At 36.4% G+C, this 27,143-nt stretch overlaps 1 protein-coding gene across 1 annotated transcript in view; it reads right to left on the bottom strand.

Moving 5' to 3' along the window:
• PGM2L1 (phosphoglucomutase 2 like 1) overlaps nt 2,235-27,143 on the bottom strand; it is a 60,119-nt gene continuing 35,210 nt past the window's right edge. The window contains exons 5-14 of the mRNA XM_005689969.3: nt 25,801-25,884; nt 19,698-19,891; nt 18,135-18,324; nt 17,488-17,585; nt 16,581-16,761; nt 14,254-14,347; nt 13,803-13,932; nt 13,390-13,579; nt 9,590-9,723; nt 2,235-7,753 (exon numbers count right to left, since the gene is read on the bottom strand). Coding sequence (XP_005690026.1) covers nt 7,651-7,753; nt 9,590-9,723; nt 13,390-13,579; nt 13,803-13,932; nt 14,254-14,347; nt 16,581-16,761; nt 17,488-17,585; nt 18,135-18,324; nt 19,698-19,891; nt 25,801-25,884 — 1,398 coding nt within the window. The 3' untranslated portion in view covers nt 2,235-7,650. The remainder of the gene's footprint in view (nt 7,754-9,589; nt 9,724-13,389; nt 13,580-13,802; nt 13,933-14,253; nt 14,348-16,580; nt 16,762-17,487; nt 17,586-18,134; nt 18,325-19,697; nt 19,892-25,800; nt 25,885-27,143) is intronic.

Here is a 27,143-nt window from a genome sequence, read left to right as displayed (position 1 = left end):
GGGTGTGGAGAAAAAGGAACCTCCTACACTGTTGATGAGAATGTAAACTGGTGCAATCATTATGGAGAACAGTCTGGAGGTTTCTCAAAAAACTTAAAATAGGGTTGCCATATGATCCAGCAATCCTACTTCTGGGCATATATCTGGAGAAAACTAATTCAAAAAGATACATGCACCCTAATGTTCATAGCACCACGGTTTACAATGGCCAAGACATGGAAACAACCTACACGTCCACGGATGGAGGAATGAATGAAGAAGACGTGGTGTGCATATAAAAAGGAGTATTACTCAGCCATTAGAAAGGATGAAACAATGTGATCTGGAGCAACGTAGATGGACCTAGGGATTATCACACTAAGTCAAAGGCTAGTATCATATGATATCACTTCTATGTGGAATCTAAAAAATGATGCAAATGAACTTATTTATAAAAACGGAAACTGGTTCACAGATATAGAGAACAAACTAATTGGTTACCAAAGGGGAAGAGGGGTAAGGGAGGGATAAATTAGGAGTTTATGATTAGCAGATACAATGTATAAAATAGATGAACAACGAGTTCCTACTGTACAGCACAGGGCACTGTATTCAACATCTTGTAACAAACCATAGTGGAAAATAATATGAAACAGAAAATACACACACACATAAATACAAATACACACACACATCTGAACCACTTCACTGTACACCAGAAACTAACAACATTGCGAATCAACTAATATAGTACTCCAAGTAAAACAAATTAATTTGTCAATTAGTACATATCCTGTGGCATGATAAGTAAAAGATGACTTGGAGGTTTCAAGCCAGGAAAATATGGGGCCAGGAAAGTGGGAAGAAAATGCTTAGCTTGGGATTTCAGCAGGACGTGGGCAGAGACGACCCAGAGGTAGTGAGAAGTAGGTGTTGCCTGAATGAGATATTGATTAATGGGCTTGTAAATCTCTAAAGGGGGTGGAATCACTGCTGCATATTTCTCATCACGTGCAACCCTGTGCATGTGTGGAATCAAAGCAGAATTCAGGGCTTTTCTTCTGCATGCAGAAATGTGAGATGGATTAATTCAACCAGTAAATATTACTGGATACCTTCTACGTGCCATGCACTGTTCTAGGCAATAGTAATGTAGTGAAAAGGCTATGCTTGTGCAGACTACAGAGATAGGTAATACTACTACTTAAATTTGCTGTATTGTTTACGTGCTTAAACAACAATAAAATAGAGGAAAAGGTAAGCCTGGCGTTAGCATGGTTTTCAGATATACAAGGAAGGTGATAAAATGATCTTGTAGAATGTTATTCTCATTCATGTTACCTTTGAACCTATCAGAGGAAGCAGGCAGTGGAGACCAGGACCACAGAGTCCTAACAATCCTGGAAACTAATTGCATGATCACCACTCTATCACAGATACATAGTTACTTCTTTGAGGGATTTCCAAATCTTTAACTTTTTATTATGTTGCTGCTGCTGCGGCTAAGTCCTGTTGGACTCTGTGCGACGCCATAGACGGCAGCCCACCAGGCTCCCCTGTCCCTGGGATTCTCCAGGCAAGAACACTGGTGTGGATTGCCATTTCCTTCTCCAATGCATGAAAGAGAAAAGCGAAAGTGAAGTCGTTCAGTTGTGTCCGACTCTTGGCGACCCCATGGACTGTAGCCCATTAGGCTCCTCCATCCATGGGATTTTCCAGGCAAGAGTACTGGAGTGGGGTGCCATTGCCTTCTCCTTTAGTTGATGCTAACATGGGCAGACAAATTAGGTCAATTAAAGAAGAGAAGGAGAAAAATAATGTGGAAAAATATTTAGTATTAGTTCTTTCTTCTGGGACTTTAGGCTAAAGTGAAAGTGAAAGTGAAGTCGCTCAGTTGTGTCTGACTCTGCGACCCCATGGACTGTAGCCCACCAGGCTCCTCCCTCCATGGGATTCTCCAAGCAAGAGTACTGGAGTGGGTTGCCATTTCCTTCTCCAGGGGATCTTCCCGACTCAGGGATCAAATCCAGGTCTCCCGCATTCCAGGCAGATGCTTTAACCTCTGAGCCACCAGGGAAGCTTTTGGTTAACCAATCAAGAAATATTTACCGAGTAATGAGCTACACTACTTATTTATGGTCAAAGTAGTTTCTAGGGAATATCATGTACATATTTCAAGAACATGTTCAGTTTGGATAGCAAACTTTATAAACTACGTAATATCTAAGATAATAAAAATTACACAGAAACTTATGCCTATGAAGAGACCTGTTTATTACTGATAACACTTCATTTGGCTAAAACCACGCACACAAATACTTAAAGTGCAAATTCTCATAGGGAGTATTTATGATACACCCTGGTAGTCTGTAAGGAAAAATGAGAAGATATTGACAGAAACTATTAAAACAAGGGTACAATTTTGGACTACTGGTATACAGAAAAATAATTAACTCTTAACTGCATATATTTTATCTGGCATATTCAATGACATACAAAGAGTTTGTTTCAGCCTATAACACAAGGCCTCATCACATACAGGTGCAAATCTTGTTTGGGTGGCTCTCTTCAGACATATGATGAATCATACACTGGACAAAAATTTATCAAACAGTATCCAATTAGTTGTGACTCCCTTGGAAGGCAGCATTAGTAGGCTTATAACAGCACTAATACTAGTGATACCAAATCTACACAGATATTTTCTTAACCTTCTTGGCCAGCATCTTGCTTTGAGTGTAAAATAGTAGGCATTACATACAGTTTCAAAATAGGAATATGCTCTCCTCTTGCCAAAGAAACAGAGTATATAAGAGTGTGCATGCTTGATAAACATTACTTAGTGTACATATCAGTACTGAAGACTGTTTTAAAAGCTGAATCAGAAAAGTCATGTTTTCGACTGCCTAAACTATTTGTTTCTTTAGAATAAAATTCCATAATTCCTATTTTCACCAACTAAGTACTCTATAACAGGTGGTGGGTGGTGTGGATATGAAAAATAATAAACCATGATCCCTGCTTTCAGGGAGCTGAGAGTCAGGTGCTCCTTCCTAGCCTAGGGATGCTAATAATTAATGTGAACAAACTGGTAAATGCCTTGGGTTATATTATAAGGTTCAGTGGTACTAAAACTATTTCAGGTCACTTCAACTTGGCATTAATATCTTCAAAGGTCACCTTCTAAAGGGAATATCTTATGTACATTCTACGTATATTTGTCACACTAGAGTCAGCGTGTATCCCCTCAGGGGTATATAGCAACTGAGGCAGGGGATGGGGGAGAAAACTGAGAGCCCACATGATAAACATGGTGCCTCTTTCTGGTGGCATCAGTTTCCACGAAGACTGAAGGCATCATTTTTCACTGAAACAGTTTTATTACGGAGAATGCAAAAATCACATTTTCAAGACAGAACACGAAATTTCAAGTGCAGGCTGCTTCTGATTTTGCTCTCAGGCCCCTTCCCCCAAACATTCATGTTCCTTTGCTTTAGGATTATGCTGGTGGGAAAATTCGAGAGGCAAACTTCAAAGATAGGCCACTTTGCCCTTATCTTGGTCACTTTAGTCATTCTTCTATGTTTAAGTATTGAATTAACAAAGGAAGATATGTCTTAATGAATGTAATAGTATGGTGAATATTTTAAAGTCACCAACAGAAAACACTAACTTTGTTTCCAACCAGGAGTAAACTTAGGCTGTGTAAAGAGTCCAACAATGAGAAATTCCCTCCTTTCCACTTAGACTCCTCATGATTTATGGTAAGATGGTTTGAGGGACAAATGTAAAAAAAAATTATTTCCTCAGAGCTTGTGCTTTGGATGCCCAAAGTACAAGGAAACCTGAAATAAAATGCCAGATCAATTGACCATTCATTTTGGTTAGTAGGAGTCTTTCTTCATCAGTTTCTAGAGCAATCTCAGAAAACAAGTGAATTGTAAAAGGCTATAATAAATTAATATACAGTAGTATCCAAGCAGATCAAAAAAGATTATGCAATAGATTTAAAATTACTTCTTACAATGTCTTAAATATTCTCACAGTAATAACAAAATAACCAAAAGTCCATAAATAAAAACAGCTTAGGAATAAGTTTAAAGCAGTCTGAATGAATACAGTTAAGATTTCTTATAAGTGAGGTAACAGGGCAACAGTGTTTCACAGTAACAGAATATGGAAGGGCACCTAGGGAAGGAGGGAGGTAGAGAGAAAAAGGCATAAAACAAATTTATCCAAGCAGAATTTGGATTTCTCAAGCATCACAAACATCAATGGAAAACATCTGAGAGAAACACCAATAGCAGCAGTTTGTAGAACAATTTCTCCATTAAACTTCAGCTAGTATCTTTGTTGCATCAATTCCTGAAGCAACTTGCTTAAGAAATAGGAGGTCTATTCCTTATATAGATATTCCAAAGCATCCACTCTCTTAGAACCTTTCTGTCTGCTGAAGTTACAACATCCAAGTAATAATAATTTATATTTAAAACAAACTCCTCAAATATCCTATACATTCCTCAAGATGAACGGAATTATGTTCAAGTCGCACTTAATTTACAGTTTTAATTAGGCAGTTCTTTAGACAGTGAATAAAGACTGCACTCATGCATCTACTACTCAACATATACTAAAACTATCTTGTGAGCTAAATTCTTCCAGATATGGAGTGAAACTCAAATGTTACTTTCAATGCTCTTGATGATATCATCTTTGTTCCAACCTGAGATTTCAATGAAGGAACTTTAAAAAAGTGCTAAACAGCTTTTTAGCATATGCCATAATTCTGAAATGTTTAATTGTATTAAAAAAAATCCTTATTCCCTCTTATACTGTCCCTGAAGATGGAGAACAGTCTGTCATATTACCTCTTATTTTGAGTTCTTCAATAAAAGATTTAAATAATAACTCAAGATTTACTAAACTATCTCAACAACTTCCTCCTCTCTGAGTTAAATGATCTTAATCATTTGTGCTTTTTCTTATAGGTCTTATTTTTCAATCTATATTTCATTCCTTTTTATTTCTGCTATATTCACCCCTCTCCAGTTCCCGTACAATCCGAAAACATAACATCCTAACAGGAACTGAATCCTATGAGGGGTACTTTTTCTCACCGCCTCAAAGGCCTCCCTGGCTGCTTCTTAGCAGTCACTAAATAAAGGAGACAAAAGCATCACTATCTACTCATCATAACAACAAGTAAACAACTTGCCCACAGCCAGTTCATTTCCCACTTTTCAGGTGGTAAGTTTGCTCTTCACATGAAGCATTTTCTCTGCCACTTTACTGACTTTTCTCTTGTTTATTTCTACTGTTTATTTCTAGTGCTTTAAGCTTGCCTGATTAATTCTTTTCTTTTCCTCAAAGCTCTAGAAAAATAGCAGTTTTGATCTACACACTTAATGAGAAGGCATTCATTTCCATGATACTGTTCATAAAGAAAAAGATAATGTAGATCCTAAGGCTGAGCCCTACTGGCCAGTACTTCTATTTTTCTTGGTTGTCTTGGGCTACTGAATTTATTTTGTTGACAAGTGTACACCCACTATGGGCTCTTGTTAAATATCATGCTCAAGAGCTTGGCTAGAATCAAATAACTCCCTCAATCTATACTCTGAGAACATTTGTAAAATTTTAACTTTGGATATTTAAATTTTTGACATAAGAACCCAAGCCTTAATGACTTTTCACCTTGGTTAAGATGACTCCTGTTGCATTATATTGTTGCATTCAAAACTGTTCTCTTTATAATAGAATGACAAGCATGGCTTTAGTGATTATGAATGAGCTGTTGTATCATTTTAGCTCCATTTTGTTCTTCAGTCACTGAAACACAGATACTAAAACAGAATATACATTATTTTTCATATATATATAGCATTGTTCATACTACTTTGTAGAATATAGGCCATTTCCTAAATGACAATCTACATTCCTAAAAGCAAATAAAGCAAAACATTCTACACATTTCTTCTTTAGTGCAAAGCCTTTGGAAACAAACTCATTCAGGAATAGTATTCTACATTTAGCTCTATTATCTACAGTCACACAAGATTCAGCTATAAGAAAGGAAGGAAGGAACACATGAACAATAGTGGCAATACAGTAATTTGAAAATCACATTTGGATTATCTGGAGTCAGCCAAATGTTAGCTGATAACTGCAATAAATCAAACCATGATTTAACAAATATTCTAGTCTGTTTAATTTTATATTATTTTTCAAGGAAATAAATTCTCTCATACCAGTTATCTCCCACAGGCAATTTGTTTAGTATAATTACATACATCCAAGGCCTCATGATGGTTAACTCTTAACTATACCATGTGTGCTAAGTACCCTGTGAGCAATACAGGACAGAATACACTTTGAGAAGATTAAACAACACTTCTCTATTAACTCTTTTCTAGAGATGCAGAATCAACCAAAAGTGACATTCCCCTCCCAAAAAATTTTCCCCCACTAAAAGAGATAAATATTACTCATGACTCTACAGAAGTCAGCAAGATGTTAGGATAAACTGGACTTTAGTTTTAAAACATGTAGCTTGTTTTGTAAGATCTAAAATCTGGATGTTTTATTTCTTAGTAAAATGAGCACTACTTTATGTGATAAAGAAACAAATATTCTTATTAGCCTCCAATTAAAATGAATAAATTTAAATTTTACAAAAATGAAGGGCTGTAAAAAAAATGTAATTTAAAGGTCAGACTTTTAAATTAAAAATTCACAGCTCCTTTCTTAGTTCCAGTATTTTTCTTTACTTAGAGGCTGTGCTGAGACAATTCTAACATGAAGATCTTTAGCTATACTGAGCCTGTTTTTATTAAGATTTTTACTTACATTCATAAGATTTTTAAATCAACGATCTATTTTAAATAGAGGAAAAGTACCTACATAGTTTGGAAGACTTTCTTTAACTGTCTGCAAATTAAGTGATTAAATTATACTCAATGGAAGAACACTATTTCAATTCAAACCATGCCTTGAAAAGGCACTGAGAAAGAACCAAGCCACTAGGAGTGTTGCCACTATTGTTTTATGTTTGATAAATGTTAGAATTTTAAATAAATACAATAAATTTACACTGCACCAAGAGCACCTGAAACAGAGGTGCTGAAACCACAAATTATAACACCTGTTCTAACCTAGAAATGCTAAATATCCTATTTCAAATACTCTAATTTGTAAGTTAATACCTGCGATGGACAATGACACTTTTCCACAGTATTCTGGGAGCAGTGCCACTTCCTTGCCAATCTTATGGATTCATTTCCTTAACTAACTCTACAATTATACATTTATCTTCCTTTAAGAAAAACTGTGCTATACACAATCACAAGAATATATAACTAAGCTTAATCACACTTGAATAAGAACACTCACATTTGTATTTTGTTTCTGTTGAAGGAAGAATGACGTGTTACCATAATACTTTTAATGTAATGACTTTTGTTCAGGATTATGAAAAAATTTGTATTATTTCTTTCCAGCCATTTCATTTCATATTTATACAGTTTAGCTAGCCAACCAAAAAGAAAGAAAATAAAGGAAAAAGATACTTGGCCAGATGACACACAGAGAGAATGCTAACATGAGTTCAATGCATGGAGTTCTTGGTTGCTCTGCTCCACAGACCGGGGCAAAGCAACGATGTTCTGGTGAAGGCTAAACAGAACGCCAGGTCAGTCCATTTTTATTGGGCTCAAGAAAATTCTCAATTAAAGCATCAATCAGTTTCTTCAATTCCTCTTCTAGTAAGGCAGTGTCACTGAGGAAAGAGGTTAACAGTTTCGAAATTCTTTATTTCCATAGCCTTAAAATGTGCTTAAATTGTTGTAATTTTTTAAGAGTGCATACACTTTATGGGATGATTAAATAACTGGTAAACAAGACAGAAATTCACTCGGGTAAAACAAAACAAGACCAAAAGTGGGAAGAGGGGAGTTACACTCACAGAAAACACCTTTCTCACAAACTGAAATTGAACTGCATTAAAAGGAGGTCCTTGGTACATGAAACATGGATGAGTTAGAGTATATCTACAGACTGCTCCTAAAGCAGGCAATTTAAATGGCTCAGAACACCAACACCAGGTATTAAGATAAACTGGCTTCCTGAAATACTTCAGGGCACACCTCTTACCGATTATTATGGGATGATACAGCATATCTTTTAGGAAGTAAAGAAAGAAGTGTGACTAAAAATATAAGATGTTTAAAAAAATACCAAGCATTCCCTTCAAAGTCATCACCTGAAGAGCTGACATTACCCCAAATATCTCTCTTTTCGGACTGCCTTCACAGTCATTCTACAAGCTATGCAACAAATTTAATTTTTATTATGTTAATAATCACCTTTCATTTTAAATCAAAGATAGCACTGTTCAATTTGCTTTACTTTAAACTCTGCTCTGAATGACTTCAGGAGGTCATTTTCTCCCCCCAAAGGAAATAAAATCTACTCTTAAACACAAAGGTTTACAGAAATACTAAATAATTAATGTACATTGCTCTGAAGGCAATTCCAAAGAAAAAAAAATCTCCTTCCCAAATAGGTATTGACCAGTGACAACATTATAGGAGATACTACTCATAAAAGTTTAAATACTCTCTAAATGTTATTAAAGTCGTTAATCACAATTTATACTCTTAAAAGGATATTAATTCAGCATATTAAGTCAAATCATATTAAATGTAGAAAATGAATATTTGGCAATGAACAAATTATTTGTTGATCATTTCTTTATGCTTAGCCTAAATAGTTCAAGCTTTACAGAGTCTTCCCAGGAAAATAAATTCACTAAAAAATTAAGATTCAGTTCCCAAATAATGCAGTTTTTTTGGAAAATAGTCTGGCAGTTCCTCAAAAAGTTAAACATAGAACTTACCATATGACCCAGCAGTTCTCCTTATGTAAATATGATATACACCCAAGAAAATATATTAAAAGAAAATATATGTCCACACAGAAACTTGAACACAAACATTCAGATCACCATTATTCATAACAGCCAAAATATGGAAATAACCTAAATGTCCCTCCTCTGGTAAACAGATTAAAAATATGGTGTATCTATACAGTGGAATATCACTGGGCCATGAAAATAAAATTTCTGAAAAAGGAATAAGGTACTGATTCATGCCAACATGGATGAACCTTGAAAACATTATGCTAAATAAAAGATGCCAGTCTCAAAGGACCACATATTGTGTCATTCCATTTATATGAAATGTCCAGAATAAGAAAATCCAGAATGACAAGTAGTAGATTAGTGGTTGCCTAGGGCTGGGAAGAAGGAGAATAGGGAGTGACGGCTAACTGGGAGGGGCTTTCTTTCTGAGGTGATGAAAATGTTCTAAAATCGATTATAGTGATGTTTCTACAACTCTGAATATACTAAAAACCACTGTATTGTGCACTTTAAATGGGTGAGCTATAGGGTATGTGAATTACATCTCTTAAATAAAGCAATTTTTAGTTAATGCTTACTGGAGTACATTGCTATACCATGTTGTGTTAGCTTCTGGGGTACAGCAAAATGAAATCAGTTCTGAAATCAATCAAGCTTTTATATATACATAATATTTTAAAAGTTGATTCCTACCTCTGGTCAGGTGATGCGCACATCTCTGCATAATACTTTATCTTCGGTTCTGTTCCACTAGTCCGAAGAGTAGCAACACAGCCATTTTGAAAAGTAAATGTAATCATTTGGCTGCTTTTGCTTACAGGCAGCACCTAGGCACAATTGCAACAACGGCTCAATTACACTTGGTACCTTTCTCATTTTCAAGAGTTGTAAAATGCATTTCACTTATATGAGGTGTGTAAAGCAGTAAAACTCATAGAAAGAGAAAGAAGCAAGGCAGTTGCCAAAGGCTAGGGGGAGGGAGAAATGGAGACTTATTTAGTGTGTATAGAGTTTCAGTTTAGCAAGATGAAGTTCTGGAGATCTGTTACACAACAATGTGATTATTAACATTACTGAGCTCTTAAAAATAGTTAAGATGATAAATTTTATGTTTTCTATTTTTGTGTGCTCAGTCATTCAGTAGTGTCCAGCTCTTGGCGACCCTATGGACTATATAGCCTGCTAGGCTCCTCTGTCCACAATATTATCCAGGCAAGAACACTGGCATGGGTTGTCATTTCCTCCTCCAGGGGATCTTCCTGACTCAGGGATCAAACCTGTGTCTCCTGTGTCTCCTGCACTGGCAGCAGATTCTTTACTACTGAGCTACCTGGGAAGCCCCTGCATTTTTTTTTTTTTACTGCAATTAAAAATTTTTTAAATATTTTAAAGAACTTTAAAATACAAAAGATTACATTCATAATAATTCATAACTGTACCATTTACTATTTATAATTGCAGAAGTATTGGATTATATACCTTATACACATGATCTCCAGGTCTCAACAATAATCCTCAAAAGTAAATACTACCGACAATTTACAGAGAAGGTTCAAAGAGGGTAAACGACCTGTTCAAGGTAATCAGCTAAGCGGCAGAGCAAGAAGTTGAAACCTGGCCTATCTGTCCCAAAGTCCAAACTACCCCTACTTTTGCAAAGTGCTTTACAATTTCAAGACACTTTCGCAGATAGTTTTTCAACAGTCTCCAAAGCAGCGTGCACACATCCTAGAGGGCAGGCAAAATAATCCACTGGGTATAAATATATATAATTACCTAAAAATTAAACAAGAATGAAGCTTTACCGACATAAATATATAGATTAACACAGGTACTCTTCCTGAACCACAAATCAGTCTGTGAGGGTATCTTGAGGGAACCATGGGGGTTTGTACTAGGGTGGAGGGGTTGACAGTGGAGCCTTTCCTCAGGTGTCCTGAGCTTGGTCCTCTCTGTGACTCGTACTCCTAGTTGCTCAAGACAGAGACCTTCCTTCCCTCTGTTCCACTCACAGACCATCAACTAGCAAGTCCTGGTTAGTCTATCCTTTATTTAACTCAACTCTGTCAGGCTCTGTCCTTCACTACTGCTACCATGTTACAGTCCGGCTCCTGTCGTCTCTCATCTCCGTTACTGAAACAGCATACTAATTGATCTTCTCACCCTTCTCCAACCCACTCACCGTACATGCCATCCTTCCTTGCACTCCGTACTACTGCTGTAGAGAACTACTTGCGGTTCCTTGAAAGAAAACATGACTTCTCACCTCCAGACATAGTGCTTACTGCTCCCTTTGCCTCAAACATCCTCTGTTCCTCCCACACCTGGATAACTCCTGCCCAAACTCTAGAACTCAGCTCACAAAGTCCTCTGCAAAGCCCTGCATGAGCCCCCCAAATCTGAGTAAGGGTCTTTCCTATGCTCCTTTATGGCACTCTTATGCACCCCCTAGTCATTCTGTAATCAGTTTACTTGACTGTTTCCCTACTAGACTCCTACGGTGTCTTTGTCATTACTGTCTTCTCAGTGTAGCACAGAAGGGTTTTGATAAATGCCTGTTGAACACACAGATGAATGTCAATCTGAAGTTGGAGAAGAAAGAACTTGGGAAGTCTTTGACAGTCACTATGTGACCCCAGGGGATTAACAAATATCCATACTACAAGCTTTACAAAATTTGTTGCAAGCATAAGTGGAGAACAGATAGGAAAGCACTTGGAATAACAAATATCATAAACTTTAAGGGGAGTCAAGAGGGGAAAAGCATCATACCAAGAACTATTCTAACCATAGCAACACTAGAGAAATAAAAAGAAGCAAAACATTTGGTCCTTCTTTTCAAGTAGTTTATAAACACACAAGAACATACGTGCATATAGACAGAGTAACAACAACAAAGAGCCAATTCTGTTTGACTGGATGAAAATACATAAAGGGAATATGAGTAGTATTCTACATAAGAGGCTGCAGATTTTCCAAAATATATTATGCTCCTAGACTCGAGACAATATTAGACCATTATACATGGAAATTTAGGTTAATAATAACAATCATAATAATAACAAAATAAATATGATCAGCAATCTATGGCATTTAAATGTTAGTTGAGCACCTACTGTGTAGGCAAGAGCTTTGAGAGGCATAAAGGTATATTAGAAATGAATCTGCCATGCAAAAGACAATGGTAACATGACATAGAAAGTGATAAGTGAGCAGAGGAAGGCACAATATATAAAGAAACCTCAGGAGGAAGATATCTGATTATGAGACCTAGAGGGTACATGGAGGAGGTGACATCTGCATGAAGTCTTAAATAATGGCTAAAGTGTGAATCTGCAGCAGTAGGAAGAAAAGGTGGATTAAGGAAAAAGTTTGAGCAAAAATAGAAAAATAATTTTTAATGTATATATGTAAGAAGTATTTGTAAGTTATTCCATTTGGCTAGAGGTATAGGAAATAAGGTTGAAAAGGGATACCACTGAGCCACCTAGGAAGCCACGCATTCACAGGGAATAAGGTTGAATGGGAAGTTAAAACTTCCCTAAAAAGACACATAGCTTTGAAATTATAGGCATTTATTTATTTATTCATTTATTTTTTAGGTGCTAAGATTATCAGTAAAACATTCATCTTTTAAAATTATATAGTCTATTTTTTAAATTTTAATTGAAATATAGTTGATTTATAATGTTGTGTTAGTTTCAGGTGTACAGCTATACATATATATATTCTTTTTTAGATTCTTTTCTATTATAGGTTATTACAAGATATTGAGTATAGTTCATACTATGAAGTAGGTCCATGTTGGTCATTTATTTAATGTGTGTATATTTTAACTCCAAAGAAAGTTAGTGACTTAGTCGTGTCTGACTCTTTGTAACCCCATGGACTGTAGCTCACCAGGCTCCTCTGTCTATGGAATTCTCCAAGCAAGAATACTGGAGAGGGTTGCCATTTCCTTTTCCAGAGGATCTTCCTGACCCAGGGATGGAATCCAGGTCTCCCGCATTGCTCCATCTTCCAACAGAGCCACCTTTAACTCCAAACTCCTACTTAATCCCCTATCCCTTTTCTTCTTTTGTAAGCAAAAGTTTGTTTTCTATGTCTGTGAGTTTGTTTCTGTTTTGTAAATAAGTTCATTTGTATATTTTTTAAGATTCCACATAAAAGCAATATCATATGATGAAATTATAGGCTTTTAGACTTAAAAAAATTTTCAACATTACTTAGCATTATCACACTTTTTCCCTCCCTCCCACCCTCCGTTCCTCATTCTGTCTCTCATCCTCCTTCCCATTCCCCACCCTCAGGGCATACTACACCCCTGGGGAGTGATGAGGATGGGTGAGAGTCAGAGTCAGTTAGTGAACTTACAACTGCTCTGGAGAAAAACAAGGATCCTAAGTTTTAAGAAACTCACAGGCTTGACCTTCCATTTTGCTGTAGTATGAATTATTACAAATTGTTAAAAACTTAAAAATATAGGTACTTACTGATTTCTTATTAGGCTGGCTGCTGTCATATCCAGTGGTAATATCGCGTACGTGCAATATAGCAAATGTCCCACAAAACTTCGGGTATTCTTTTGGAGAATCAAAATTGCGAAGCCTTTCAAATATACTTTTGATGGTAGTTGGATCATAACATAAGAAATATGAAGTTTTTGAAATATGATAACCATATCTGTACAAAGATTTAAAGTGTTAAAATCACATTTAAAGTCACTCTTTAGAAAAGTACAAATTAAAGATAAGCCTATTATTGTGTTAAGCAGATAGTGGCAGTACTTAATGCAGACAATATTAGTACTTTTTAAAAAGGAATGACTATTCCTCAAAACAAGTTTATAAAGTTAAAAGTAGCACCAAAAAAATTAGAACATGAAATTCCAAATAGTAGAACTTACTTTTCATAAACGTTAATCAGTTGCTGTTTCAATGTTATGTTCATGGTTTCCAGGTAAGATGCCATCTCAGCAACAACAACGGCTGCACTCACACCATCTTTATCCAAAACGGAAGTTCCACACAGAAAACCTAAGAATTAAAAAACTCTTTAAAAAGGAGGAAAACATAAGCCTACATATAATTTCAGTAGTTTCATATTTCTTCAGAAAGATCAATGCATTTAAGAACCTGGTAATAAAGGAAACCCACTGATACTGAGCATATGTAGGGGACCTTTAAGGGTTTGTTTTTTTTTCTGATGAGAAATGTATCTACACATTTCTGAGTTCTTGATAGTTTTTATAACTCAAAGTGTAAGACCAGATGACAAAAATTCCTCTCTATAGAATCACTATATTTGAAAAAAGTGTTCTCATTCATATTTCAAATATTTTAATTTTTACTACATACCTATAGACTCCTCAAATGAAAAAAGGACTTCTTTCCCATTTTCCAGGAGGTCTTTTATCCTACTTCCAATCCATTTAAAACCTGGTAATGTTTCCTGAAATGCAGAAGAGGCCACTCTAGTTAAGTGACTCTCTCAAAAAATATATATATTAGAGAAAAGTCCATCACTAAATGCACATAACACTTCAATAATGATCTTCTGTTATGGTCTTCAGTCCACAAAGATTTATACAGTGGTAAACATAGTCATAAAGTGCATGGATATATATACATTGCCACAACTGATGACCTGCTATTTATCGAGCATAGTAATAGTGATGTAATTCACCAAATATAATCCAATAAGTGGTGATGTATATAGTCACAAAGTACCATAAATCCACACATATATTATGATCATACACTATTTATCAAGTACTGTAATAGTTGCTTTACATCATTATCTTTTGCAACGCTCACGAAAACTCCGTTACTGAAACAGAGGCTCAGAGGTTGAGTAAATTTGCCCAAGAGTACCCTGCATATGAGAGAGCCAGGATTCAATATCACTTCTCAGAAACTGCTCTTCAAGTTGCATTGTAAGCACTAATGTAAAAGTGCCTACAAAGGTTGTAATTTAGTCCCTCTGAGTAACCAAAGGCCATAAAGCTTTTTAACAATGCACTTTCAACATTATCACAACATATACTTGAACCAAGTATCCTTTTACCATAACACCATGGCCCAAATAAAACCATCAAGAAAGTTACTAGGTTCTTCTTTGGTAATTAGATTTGAGGACTTTTCATCTGATAAGCTGCTGCTGCTGCTGCTCCTAAGTTGCTTCAGTCGTGTCCGACTCTATGCGACCCCATAGACGGCAGCCCACCAGGCTCCCCCATCCCTGGGATTCTCCAGGCAAGAACACTGGAGTGGGTTGCCATTTCCTTCTGCAATGCATGAAAGTGAAAAATGAAAGTGAAGTCGCTCAGTCGTGTCCGACTCTTAGTGACCCCATGGACTGCAGCCTACCAGGCTCCTCCGTCCACGGGATTTTCCAGGCAAGAGTACTGGAGTGGGGTGCCATTGCCTTCTCCTTCTGATGAGCTAGTGTTCATTTTAAAGACACGAACTGCTTTAGGGTCAGAAAGAGCATGTGATATACAGTGACTCTAGAGCTCTCTTACTAATTTAAGATTTCTCATTCACCTCTCCACCTCCTCACTGGGAAAAAAAAAACAAAAAAAAAAGCCCCAAATCTCTGCAGCACCACCTCCAGGAATAAAAACAAGAAAGCACATATATAATATTGGTCTTTAGAATCATGTTTTTTCTCTTTTGTGCTCATTATGGATTTTCTTGCTACAAAGAAAAGACCCTGATGCTGGGAAAGACTGACGACAGGAGGAAAAGGGGGCAATAGAGGATGAGACGGTTGGATAGCATCACTGACTCAATGAACATGAGTTTGAGCAAACTCCGGGAGATAGTAAATGACAGAGAAGCCTGGCGTGCTGTAGTACATGGGGTCGTAAAGAGTTGGATATGACTGAGTGAATGAACAACAACAATAGTAATTCAGAATTTTAGGTTTGAATGAATTTTCAATTTCCTCTATTTTGCTGTTTGTAATTTAGAAAGCCAGAGATTGAAAGTTCTATTTCATTAAGAAAGGTACAATTTTCTTTTAGTTAGCCTATTAGTGTTAAGATCTATAGCTTGACTGTGGCTCAAGGCCCAGAGGTGACTTTTTCACTGATACTTGGCCAAGTGGGCAGAGGAAAAGCAACTTAATTGGCATTAGTCCCAGTAGCTATAAAAGGGGTCAGTTTAACTGCCCGAGGTTCACAAAGGTTAATGATCTGTGCTGAGAGAGAATCATCATGTTTTTTGGATGTAGATCACTGGGTCTTAATTTGTAATTTAGGAGACTACTTAAAGTTTCTTTTTTTTAATTTTATTTAAAAGTTTCTTAAGACTGAACCTGAAGAGGCTAAACAAGTGGTCATGACACCTACAGTTTTTTGGAGTGGAGTTTATGTTATTTATGAGGTCACTGGGAGCCAGATTTTCTTTGTAAGAAAGCCAGATACTGTTGTATGGAAAAATGAGCATTAATGCAATTTGTAAGAATGTTTATCTTAGTTTCGGAAACTCACATATAGGATGAATTTGGCTCAAGGTTTCCAAACTATCAAAAAGACTTAACCTTTTAGTTAAGTGTTAATAGAATTTGAAAAAAAGAGGGAATTAGAAATGAAATCAATAAGTCAACTTTGGTGGGGAGATGGCTTTAGCTTACAGAAATAGGTTTAGAAAAGGAGCACATAGATATTACCTATTCTTACCTCAAAGTGAAATCCTTCTTTTAGTGCAATTGCCTTCAAAATTTTGGAAGAGACTGTGGTGGCTAACATATAAATGTTCTTCACATCAGCATTTCTTGATTTGCTTTTCTTCCAGCAATCAAACATCCACCACCCAAACAACGCAGCCAGCTCATTCCCCGTGAAAACTTTCCAAACACCACTGTAGAGTGAATGAAAATTCAAGTCAAGATCTTTGTAACTTCTCATTAAAACTTCTTGACCCCAGGACCTACCATCCTTCACAAAGGAAAACCTAAAAACTACTGTATGGGATTTTTGAGAAAACATTTACTATTACTTTTCTAACTGATCAGGGTGAGCTTAGGGTAGGAATGGCAGCAATGTACTTTGAAAAGCTATGACACTGTTACTTGTATTTTCTTACTTAAAGAGAAAAAGGTTATAATATGGTGTCCTTTTTATGTAAGGACATTAGTCATGACATTATAATGGCAAAAATACACAACAACCCAAAGAACCATGATTAGGAAATGATTACATTCATAAAGCAATGTTTTGAGATACTACACTAGTTTAAAAATTAATATTTTAAACAATATTTAAAGTTAGAGAAAAATGCTCATAGTATAGTATTATGTGGAAAATAATCAAGACACAAAAGTATTTATATATATATATATATATATATATATAGGATGATCACAATTTTATAAAAAACAAATATATCTTGAATATTTGAATGAAGAAAACATAGGAGGGAAACATCAAAATATCAACCTAGGCGGTTATCTCTGGATTGTGGGCTTACAGGAGATTTCTTTTCTTTTTATTTTTTAAAATTTATTTCCAATGAGCCTGTAAGACTTAATATCAACAACTGTTTTTCAAAGTTTAAGATTTTAATCAAGTAACAGTTTCTACTTACTTCTCCTGAAGTTCTGCCACTGCCAGTCGGTCTGCATCAGGATCTGTAGCCAGCACTATCCGGGCATTTTCTTTCTCTGCCAGTCTCAAAGAAAGTTCCTGAAATAGTGACCCAAAAAGCTGAATTACATTGACGATGTTAAATTCAAAGTTCATATTCCTAAATGTAGGCACTATGTTAGTGATAATGAATTTTAGAAGGAATATAGTTTGGCTAACTTTTTTTAACTTTATTTCATGGAAGTATAGTTGATTTACAAGGTTGTGTTGATATCTGCTGTACAGCAAAGTGGTTCAGGTACACATATATATATTCATTCTTTTTCACATTCTTTTCCACTGTGGTTTATCACAGGATATTGAATACAGTTCCCTGTGCTATATAGTAGGACCTTGTTGTTTATCCATTCCATATGTAATAGTTTGCATCTGCTAATCTAGTTTGGCTAAATTTAAAATAAGACTAGGAAGTAGGGAAATCCACCATAGGGATTTCAAACAAAACAGAATATATGGCTCTAATATAATTTAAAAGATGTAAGCTAAGGTAGTTTTTGCTTCTGTAAGTAATCTTTGAATTGTCAGAGTCCTATCCACATGATAAACTTTAATATACTAAACCATAATTTAAATACAGAAAAAATATACCAGTACAGATTCTCCTTCTTCAGGATTTGGGCATTTAACAGTAGAAAAGTCTGGATCAGGATCTTTTTGTTCTGGTACTGGAATTGGAGGCTTAAAACCAAATACTTGAAAAGCCAATTGTACATAGTCATGTCCAACTCCATGAAAAGATGTATGTACAAATTTCAAGGTGGTCTTTGAGTTTAATTCCCTGTAAAGGAAAATATCATTCAATCACTGTCATAAAACTCATTACTTGTGGTATAATTAAAATAATCTCAAGAAAAGGCTAAAATCTATTTTGTCAGGATAGGAAAACTACACTCAACAAAACATAAACCATAATGTTTTCTGAAAACAGTGTTAGCTATTTGTGGAACAGTTATAGAAACACGGAAATTGTATAGAAACATCAAATTTTAGAGGAAATTTCCTTATCTTATATACAGTGAATATATATATTGAGTTATAATTTTAAAACTTTATTAAGAGGTAATTAGTAGTAGTTAAAAAGTAGTTTAAAAGTGCTAGTGGCTAAGTCGTGTCTGACTCTTTATGACCCTGTGGACTGTAGTCTATCAGGCTCCTCTGTCCATGGAATTCTCCAGGCAAGAATACAGGTGTGGGTAGCCATTCCCTTCTCCAGGGAATCTTCCTGACCCAGAGATTGATCCCAGGTCTCTTGCATTACAGGTGAATTCTTTACCATCTGAACCACCAGGGAAACCCATCAATATACTAAAATTTATTCTTCTAAAGTACACAATTCAGTGGTTTTCACTATATTCACAGAGTTGTTCAACCATTACCATAATCAACTTTAGAAAATTCTAATTACCCCCCAAAAAACTCCATACCCCAGAGGCACCACACCCTAACCCTCCCATTTTTCCCAGCCATAGGCAACCACTAATATACTTTCTGTTTCTATCTCTATAGATTTGTCTACACTAGACATTTCATTGGAGAAGGCAATGGCACCCCACTCCAGTACTCTTGCCTGGAAAATCCCATGGACGGAGGAGCCTGGTAGGCTGCAGTCCATGGGGTCGCTAAGAGTCAGACACAACTGAGCGATTTCACTTTCACTTTTCACTTTCATGCACTGGAGAAGGAAATGGCAACCCACTCCAGTGTTCTTGCCTGGAGAATCCCAGGGACGGGGGAGCCTGATGGGCTGCCGTCTATGGGGTTGCACAGAGTCGGACACGAATGAAGCGACTTAGTAGCAGCAGCAGCAGACATTTCATATCAATATAATCATACAATATGTGGTTCTTTGTGACTGGCTTCCTTCACTTAGCCTATTTTTAAAATTTATCCTTGTTGTAGTATGCAACAGTATTTCTTTTTTACTGCTGAATAATATTTCAATGTATGGATATACTACGAATATATTTCTAGCCATTCATCTATTGATGAATATTTGAATATTTGGGTTATTTCTACTTTTTGACTACTATGAACTGTATTATTTACCTACAATTTTAATATAATGAATAGCCAACACATTTTTATACTTATTTTTTTTTTTCTGTTAATCTTATGTTAAGGTAATATTATCCTACATTCCCCCTTGGATACCTGTAAAAACAGATCTTTTTCAGATCATCCATGTATCTTCTACAAATGTCCTGCAAAGGATCTCTCTTTAGTGGGCTGGTATCCACTAAATTATCATTCCAAGAACCATTCCAGGGTTCCACACATTCTTCTATACATTTTAAAATTTCTTTATCATGAGGAGATGTGATCTGAGCACCATTTTCCCAATAAACCTAGAAGATAGGTAAACACAGCTATAAGCACTTGAAATGTTGACCATATGTTTTCTTAGCTACAGTAGGGATATTTGACTTTACAAAGAAGCATACCAAATTAGTCAAGTAGACAATGTCAATGCTGGACTAACTTAATAAATACCTAAGGATATTGATGGTAATGATCCCAAAGGGACTTTTCAACAAAATGATTCTGTATTATTTTCTCATTTAGAAGAAGTACATTTTAATAACAATACAAGTAAAATATAATTAGGGCACCATTATGATATTGTTAAAATATGCATATATCGTAGCATCCAATCATAATCTTAGATCTATAATTATACGCTAAAGAAGATCTAAGAAACCATGGAAAAAACTTGATATTATAAAATTTTAGCATTATAAAGTGGTTCTGTTATATGATAAAGAAGAATTTATTTTTCAGCTATAAATTAAACTAGAATTTATGTCACACCAAATAAAGTCTATTCCAGGGAAGACAACAAACATATTAATTATTCCATACACATTTTGGTATATGTATTTTCAGTATTTAATGAAAATACATTTCATTAAGTTGTCAGTCTGTCAAGCAGCCAAATAAACAAGACATTAGGAACAGTTAACAAAAAAAGCAGAAAATGTATTTCTATAATTCACAGGATCTCAAAGTTAGAAGGGACTCATCTATACCAACTTCTCCCATGTATTTGACATCAATCCGTTCTACCACATCCTGAATGAAGGAAAGAAGAATACTAGAAGAATACTTTTGAATATATACTATGTACTAAACTTTGTGCCAAGCAATATGGTAGACTAGATGACTCAAAAAGCTAAAGTAGAAAAAGTATTGTCTAAAATGCACAGCTTAGTTCACAAAAATGAAAGAGAAAACTCCAGGCAGTGGGAAAAAATGAAAGAATGATAAACTTGAATGATAAAGCTGTGCATTGATGCTGTGGCCAACTGGCTTTTGAGAAGGCCAACTTGCCATTTATCTGGTTCTTGATTGTAATGCCCAGGTGGAAAGCAGGAAAATGGAACTGAGATGTCCTTCTTAGTGGAAATATAGAATAGAAAAAGTTCTGTCCACTATTACTGAAAGATGATAAGGTAGCATGTCTCTCTTCTTAAGTTCTGGGTGATAAAAAAATTTCAAATCTGAGGCCTACATTAACATAAAAATTGCTCCCAGTTGGTGAAACTCCTGAGGCTCCTGCAGAAATTTAAAAAACAAAACCAAAAATCCAATTGAAGGGATGCTCCCACATTCCAAGCAGCCAACAAGATCCTGTTCACAAGCCCTGAAGGCTCTCCATGAAAATTTATTTAACATGAGAAAAATAATCTTGGCCTTTCTCCTCACCTTATATGTGAATGTGATGTCTAGAGGTACAGCACCCCTTATACAATGAGGACTTGATGAAAAGGCCAAAATAAAACTGCAGGGATGCTAGGTCCAACAACATTGAGCTGTAGAACCATACCAGTTGCCACATACTTCTGGATTTTTTGTTATGTTAGACAAATTAACTATCAACTTTAACCACTTTTGTGGGTTTTCTGAAACTGTAGCAGAAAGCATCCCTCCCTGATACAGTAACAGAGAAATCTGTGCAAAAAAATATACCCAGGAATAAACTTAAAAAGAAAAATGAAAGATGAAAAATCTTTAAAATGTGACTAAAGGCTCTAAAAGAAGGAAATGGCAATCCACTCCAGTACTCTTGCCTGGAAAATTCCATGGATGGAGGAGCGTGGTAGGCTACAGTCCATGGGGTTGCAAAGAGTCGGACACGACTGAGCAACTTTGCTTAAAGGGTCTAAAAGTAGTCTTGGAAGAATAGAAAGATACATTCTGTTCTTGAATAAAGAGACTCAAAAATTACAAAAATACTGAAGCTCTCTAAAGTAATATACAAGTGAAATATGATACTAATAAAAAAGCGAAAATAATTTTTCCAGATGGAGAAAAATACCATAAGAACATGCATGGAAAAATAGTCAAAAGGTAAAAAATAATATGGGGAGAAATACCTGAAAGACAGATGACCAACAGCTACTTTGGAGTTTTCACAAATCTACAAGGAAAAGAGCAACTACCGAAGACAAAAATGAGTAAAGCCTTTAATAGACTTTTCAGGAAAGGGAACACAAATATCTTATAAATGTATGAAAAGATGCTCAACCTCACTCACAAGACAAGTACAGATTCAAGATGACATTTCCACATATCTGACTGGCAAAGATGAAAAGGTCTGACAAACAATAATGGATGGTGTGGGGTAAAGACCCTCCTATACTGCTGGTGAGAGTAGCAGTTGGAACCACCACCTTGAATAGAGAATGACAACCTTTATTTCATAGATCCTTTGACTCTGAAGTTTCATCTAGAAACTTATTCTATAACTCAGCAGGGCCATAGGAATATAACGTGAGCCACAATGCAAGCCACGTATTTCACATGCCTTTTTTGTATTAAGTCTTCGAAATCTGGTGTGTATTTTACATTTACAACACATCTCAATTCAGACTAGTCATATTTTAAGTGTTGGGTAATCATAGGTGGCTGGTGGCTATCAGATTGGACAGTGCAGCTACTGAGAATAAGAATAAAAACAACAGGTAACACTGATCGAGTATTTATCAGAGCCAGATACTATACAAGCATTTTTCATGCACTGTCTCCCTTAATCATAACTCTTGCCCTAAAATACTGGTTCTATTATTACTCTCAGTTTACAGCTGGGGAAACCAAAGCATAGAGAAATTAAGTAATTATCTTAGGTTACAAAGCTTCTGCGTGGTGGAGTTAAGTTTCAAACCCAGTCCATAACACTCTTGAAAGTGAAAAGTGAAAGTGAAGTCGCTCAGTCATGTCTGACTCTTTGCGACCCCATGGACTGTAGCCTACCAGCCTCCTCTGTCCATGGGATTTTCCAGGCAATAGTACTGGAGTGGACTGCCATTTCCTTCTCCAGGGGATCTTCCTGACCCAGGGATCAAACCTAGGTCTCCCACATTGTAGACAGACGCTTTACCGTCTGAGCCACCAGGGAAGTCCCAAGTGGTTAAGATAACACTCTTAACCACTATTCTATAAGGACTCTATAAATCTACTTGTGTATACGAACAAAGATGTGTATAGAAAAACATTCACTGTAGCATATTTGAAAGCAGTAGCAGATTAGAAACAAAATAAAATGTTTATCAACAAGGATTGGTTAAATAAATTAGGATTCATCCATATAGGTTTTTAAAGATGAATGAGGCAAACCTATTTATAGATCGACTGATGTAGAGGATGATCTCTGAGACTGTTTCACACTCTTGTGTGAAAAAAACAAGGTGCAGAACACTATATATAATACCCTGACATTTATGAGGGGAAAAAGAGGGACTGACCAATACTACACATATGATTACACAGGCATAGATTACCTCTGGAAGGAAACTAAAACCAGAAACAGTATTTGCTTCTGAAAAGAGATGCTCGGGGCAAGGGGTGGGAGAAATACTCTTTATTGTTTTAGCTTTTTATAATGTTTAACTTTTATACCTTTTACCTTGTGCTTATACTTCTTAAAGTATAAGAAAAAATATATAAAATATATATAATATAAAAAAAAATCTTTGAGGGTCTACTCTATGACAAGTATGTTCAATAACAATATCAAAGTCCCACCACCCATGAGCTTATATTGGGGAATTGGGGGGGGAGGAGGATTGAACAAACAAGTCAATAAACAAACAAGATAATTCATTATAAAAAAAGCAGGTAATTATAGACAGTGATACGTTCTGTGAAGAAAATAAATAAAATGAAGAGAAGATCATTGAGGGAAGCCACTTCAGATAAGGTGGCCAAGGAAGGTCTCTTCAAGGAAGCAACATCTGGGCAGGAAACTTAAGGATGAAAATAAGCAAGTCTGCAAGATTTGGGGAAGAGCAATCCAAGCAGAGGAACAAATAAAAGGCTCAGAGCCTTTTGGAAGCTCTGGAGGAACTGGGAGAATGGAAAGAAGCTGCAGTGTGACCAAGACACAGTGAGCACAGAAGAGGACTGAATGGAATGAGGTGGAAGAGGCAGGCAAGAGAGAGAATCCTATAAGCCCCAAGGTAAGGAGATTGGATTTAGCAGGAAAGCTAACGTGACCTGTTTATATTTTAAAAGATCCTCTGGCTGCTTAGTGGAAAATGGACTGCAGGGAAGAGGAATGGAAGCAGGGAAGAGACCAGCTAGGACAATGTTGTTCAGGCAAAGACAATGGTTTAGAATTGTGGAGGGAGAAGACACGGACAGAAGTAAACACATTCTACATAGATTTTGGATGCAGAATTTGTAGAACCTGTTAGTAAATTAAATGTCTGGCGTGAAGGAAAGGGAGCAATCAAGAATGAATTTTGGTTTTTGCCTGGGTGGGTGGTAGTTTGAATTTATAGAGATGGGTTAAGACTTAGGGAGGAACACACTTGAGTGTATATATGGCAGGTTGTGGAAGAATCAAGGCCTCTGTTCTAGAGATACTAATTTTGAGACATGTTAGGCATCCCAATGGATATCAGGTTGGCAGCTGGATGTAGGAGTCTGATGATCAGAGAACAGATCTGGGTTCTTTACTCTCTGACAGTTGACCTCTCCCTCCTTGCAACTCTCTTACCCCTTTGGTTTTTGTAACATCAGTTTCTTCCTGTCTTTGTCCCATCTCCAGATCCTCTTCTTTCTCCCTTCTTTTGAAGTTGATATTCCCTAGGGATCCATTCTTGACCTCTTTTTCTAACCTACACTGTCTCTGGGCTGCCCATCCAAATAAAGAACTTCCAAATATTCTTAAATGCTCTAACATAATATGTACAGTGATCCCAAATTTCTCCCTGAACAACAGATCTGCATATTGAACTGCCTAAAGGTTGCTGCTGCTTGACTGATCCACAAATCCCTCAAACTTAATTATGTCCCAAACTAATGAATTAGGCTTCTTCACTGCTTCTGTAAATGGTAATACTCCCCACTTAGCTGGCAAGGGTCAAAATCTTAGATTAGTATAAAATATTCTTTTCCCCAGTAAACCAGAGCTCAGTGTGCTTGGAGTTCCCCCCTACACAAGAAGAAAAAGTATTAGATTATAGACTCATGAGCCAGGAGCCCCAAATGCTGGTTCAACACTGCTGTATCTTCTGTTTGCCCCTTCTGAGCACCCTTCACCCTTCCCCACCCCGCTTTCTGCCATGAAGCCTGACATATCAAACAGATCCTGTGGCCAATAAGGAGTCCCAGCAGAAGACTGGAGGGAAAGGAGGAGAATGAGGTCAAAGTACCATTCCTCCAGCTCTCTTCCTTCAAACTACCACTCATTCTTCAAGTTCTTGGTACAAAATGATTTTATCTCTGAAATGGTAGAGAGGATGATTTGGGATGGGCTGGGGAAATCAAGGGCAGTAAGACATCAGAAGTAAAAAGACCACTGAAGAGACTTGTAATAGTACATAAGTATATAAAGTACAATAATACATATTGAGATGTAGTAAGGGCCAGTAAGGATACACATTCTTTGAGTGGTGGTGGTACTCAGTAGCTTCAGTTGTGTCCAACTCTTTGTGACCCTATGGACTGTAGCCTGCCAGGTTTCTCTGTCCATGGGATTCTCCAGGCAAGAACACTGGAATGGGTTGCCCTGCCCTTCTCCAGGGGATCTTCCCGACCCAGGAATCGAATCCACATCTCCTGTGTCTCCTGCACTGCAGGCAGATTCTTTACCCACCTGGGAAGCCATTCTCTGAGAGGCAGCCTCAGTGTTTTCATCTTCCTGCTTCCAATGTCTAACCCTGCTTCCCATTGTAGAAAATATACTCAGCACATATTATTTAAATAAAATAAGAACTATGAAATAACCAAAGATGAAGAATCCAAGGTTTACCTTGTATCCATTGTCTTCTTTGCGGTTGTGAGATGCCGTAATCATCACACCTGCAACTGCATTGAGTTCCTGGACTGCATATGGCTAAAAAAGCAATAATACTGTAATTCTGTTTCCTAGCTACTCATACATTTGACACAAGAATAACTTTGATTAAATAACTGGAAAAGACATTAAGATATAAATAGCCTAAAAACTTAATAATCAACTCCAGGTTCACTAGGTGGGATATAACTAAAGCCAACTATTAGGTCATCAGTAACCACCTAACTGTTAGACTGAATGCTTCCCCCCCCCCCAGTCTCATTTAACTTAGTCTTATAATTATTTTGTTCCTATAACAAAATTTAACAAACACCTACTATATACCAGATATTCCACCAGACTCTGGAGATGAGAGGGGAATCTAATCATAAAATATACCTGGAAGTAAATTTAGAAATAATCTATCATATTTTACACACTATATATTGTTTATTCAATATTATGTAATCATAAGCAAGAATTATATAAGCATGGAACATAGGTCTCTTGCCTTTTGATTTGAAGATCTTTACATACACTCTGCAGCCTCTATGGCATATAAAAATGAATTTACCATTTCTCCCAAAGTTAATTGCCAGGTTGAATTTCCCTTTTTCATCACAGTTATTATTTATTTGCCTAAGATGTTCCTCCATTCTACCATCACATCCAACTTCTCTCCTCCTGGCCATGGGGGAATGGGCATATGACACTGATCTGACTACAGTAACCTATTCCTTTGATGATTTAACTCAGAGGCTGGCTCATAAGATCCAATTCTTCTCCAAGATGTTTTTGCTGCAAGTAGATTTCCTCTGACTCAAAGACATGGTGATAAAGAGTGCCAAAAACAACTTCCCTAGCAGCTAGAGCAGAACCACTTGCAATAAGAGAGGAAGGCCAACACACAGTTAACAGATGGAAATGGTAACCCAGAGGCAGACTCCTACAAAAAAGTTCAATGTTTCTGGGCCCTCCTTGGTTTCTGTCATTCGTTAGAGCTAACTGTTTAAAAATTCCTTCAATTCTTTGATCCACTCTGTATACGGCCAATAAACCACTAGTAACAGATTATGGAGACATTATCTAATCATCTAACAATTGGTAAAACTTGCCAACAAAATCATGTAGACCTGACATTTTAATTTTGAGAAGAGTAATAAAAATCAGTTCAATTTCTTTAATGACTACAGGTCTCTTCAGGCTTTCTATTTCTTATCAGTTTTGATGTATTAATTATTCAAGAAAATTGGCCAGTTCTCCTAAGTTTCACATTTATTTGCATCACATTCAGAATATTGTGGTTTTCTTAATCTGTT

This window comes from Capra hircus, chromosome 15, assembly GCF_001704415.2.
Source record: "Capra hircus breed San Clemente chromosome 15, ASM170441v1, whole genome shotgun sequence".
NCBI lineage: Eukaryota > Metazoa > Chordata > Mammalia > Artiodactyla > Bovidae > Capra > Capra hircus.
Note: the sequence above shows the minus strand (reverse complement) of the source record. Positions and strands in the feature narration are given on the sequence as shown.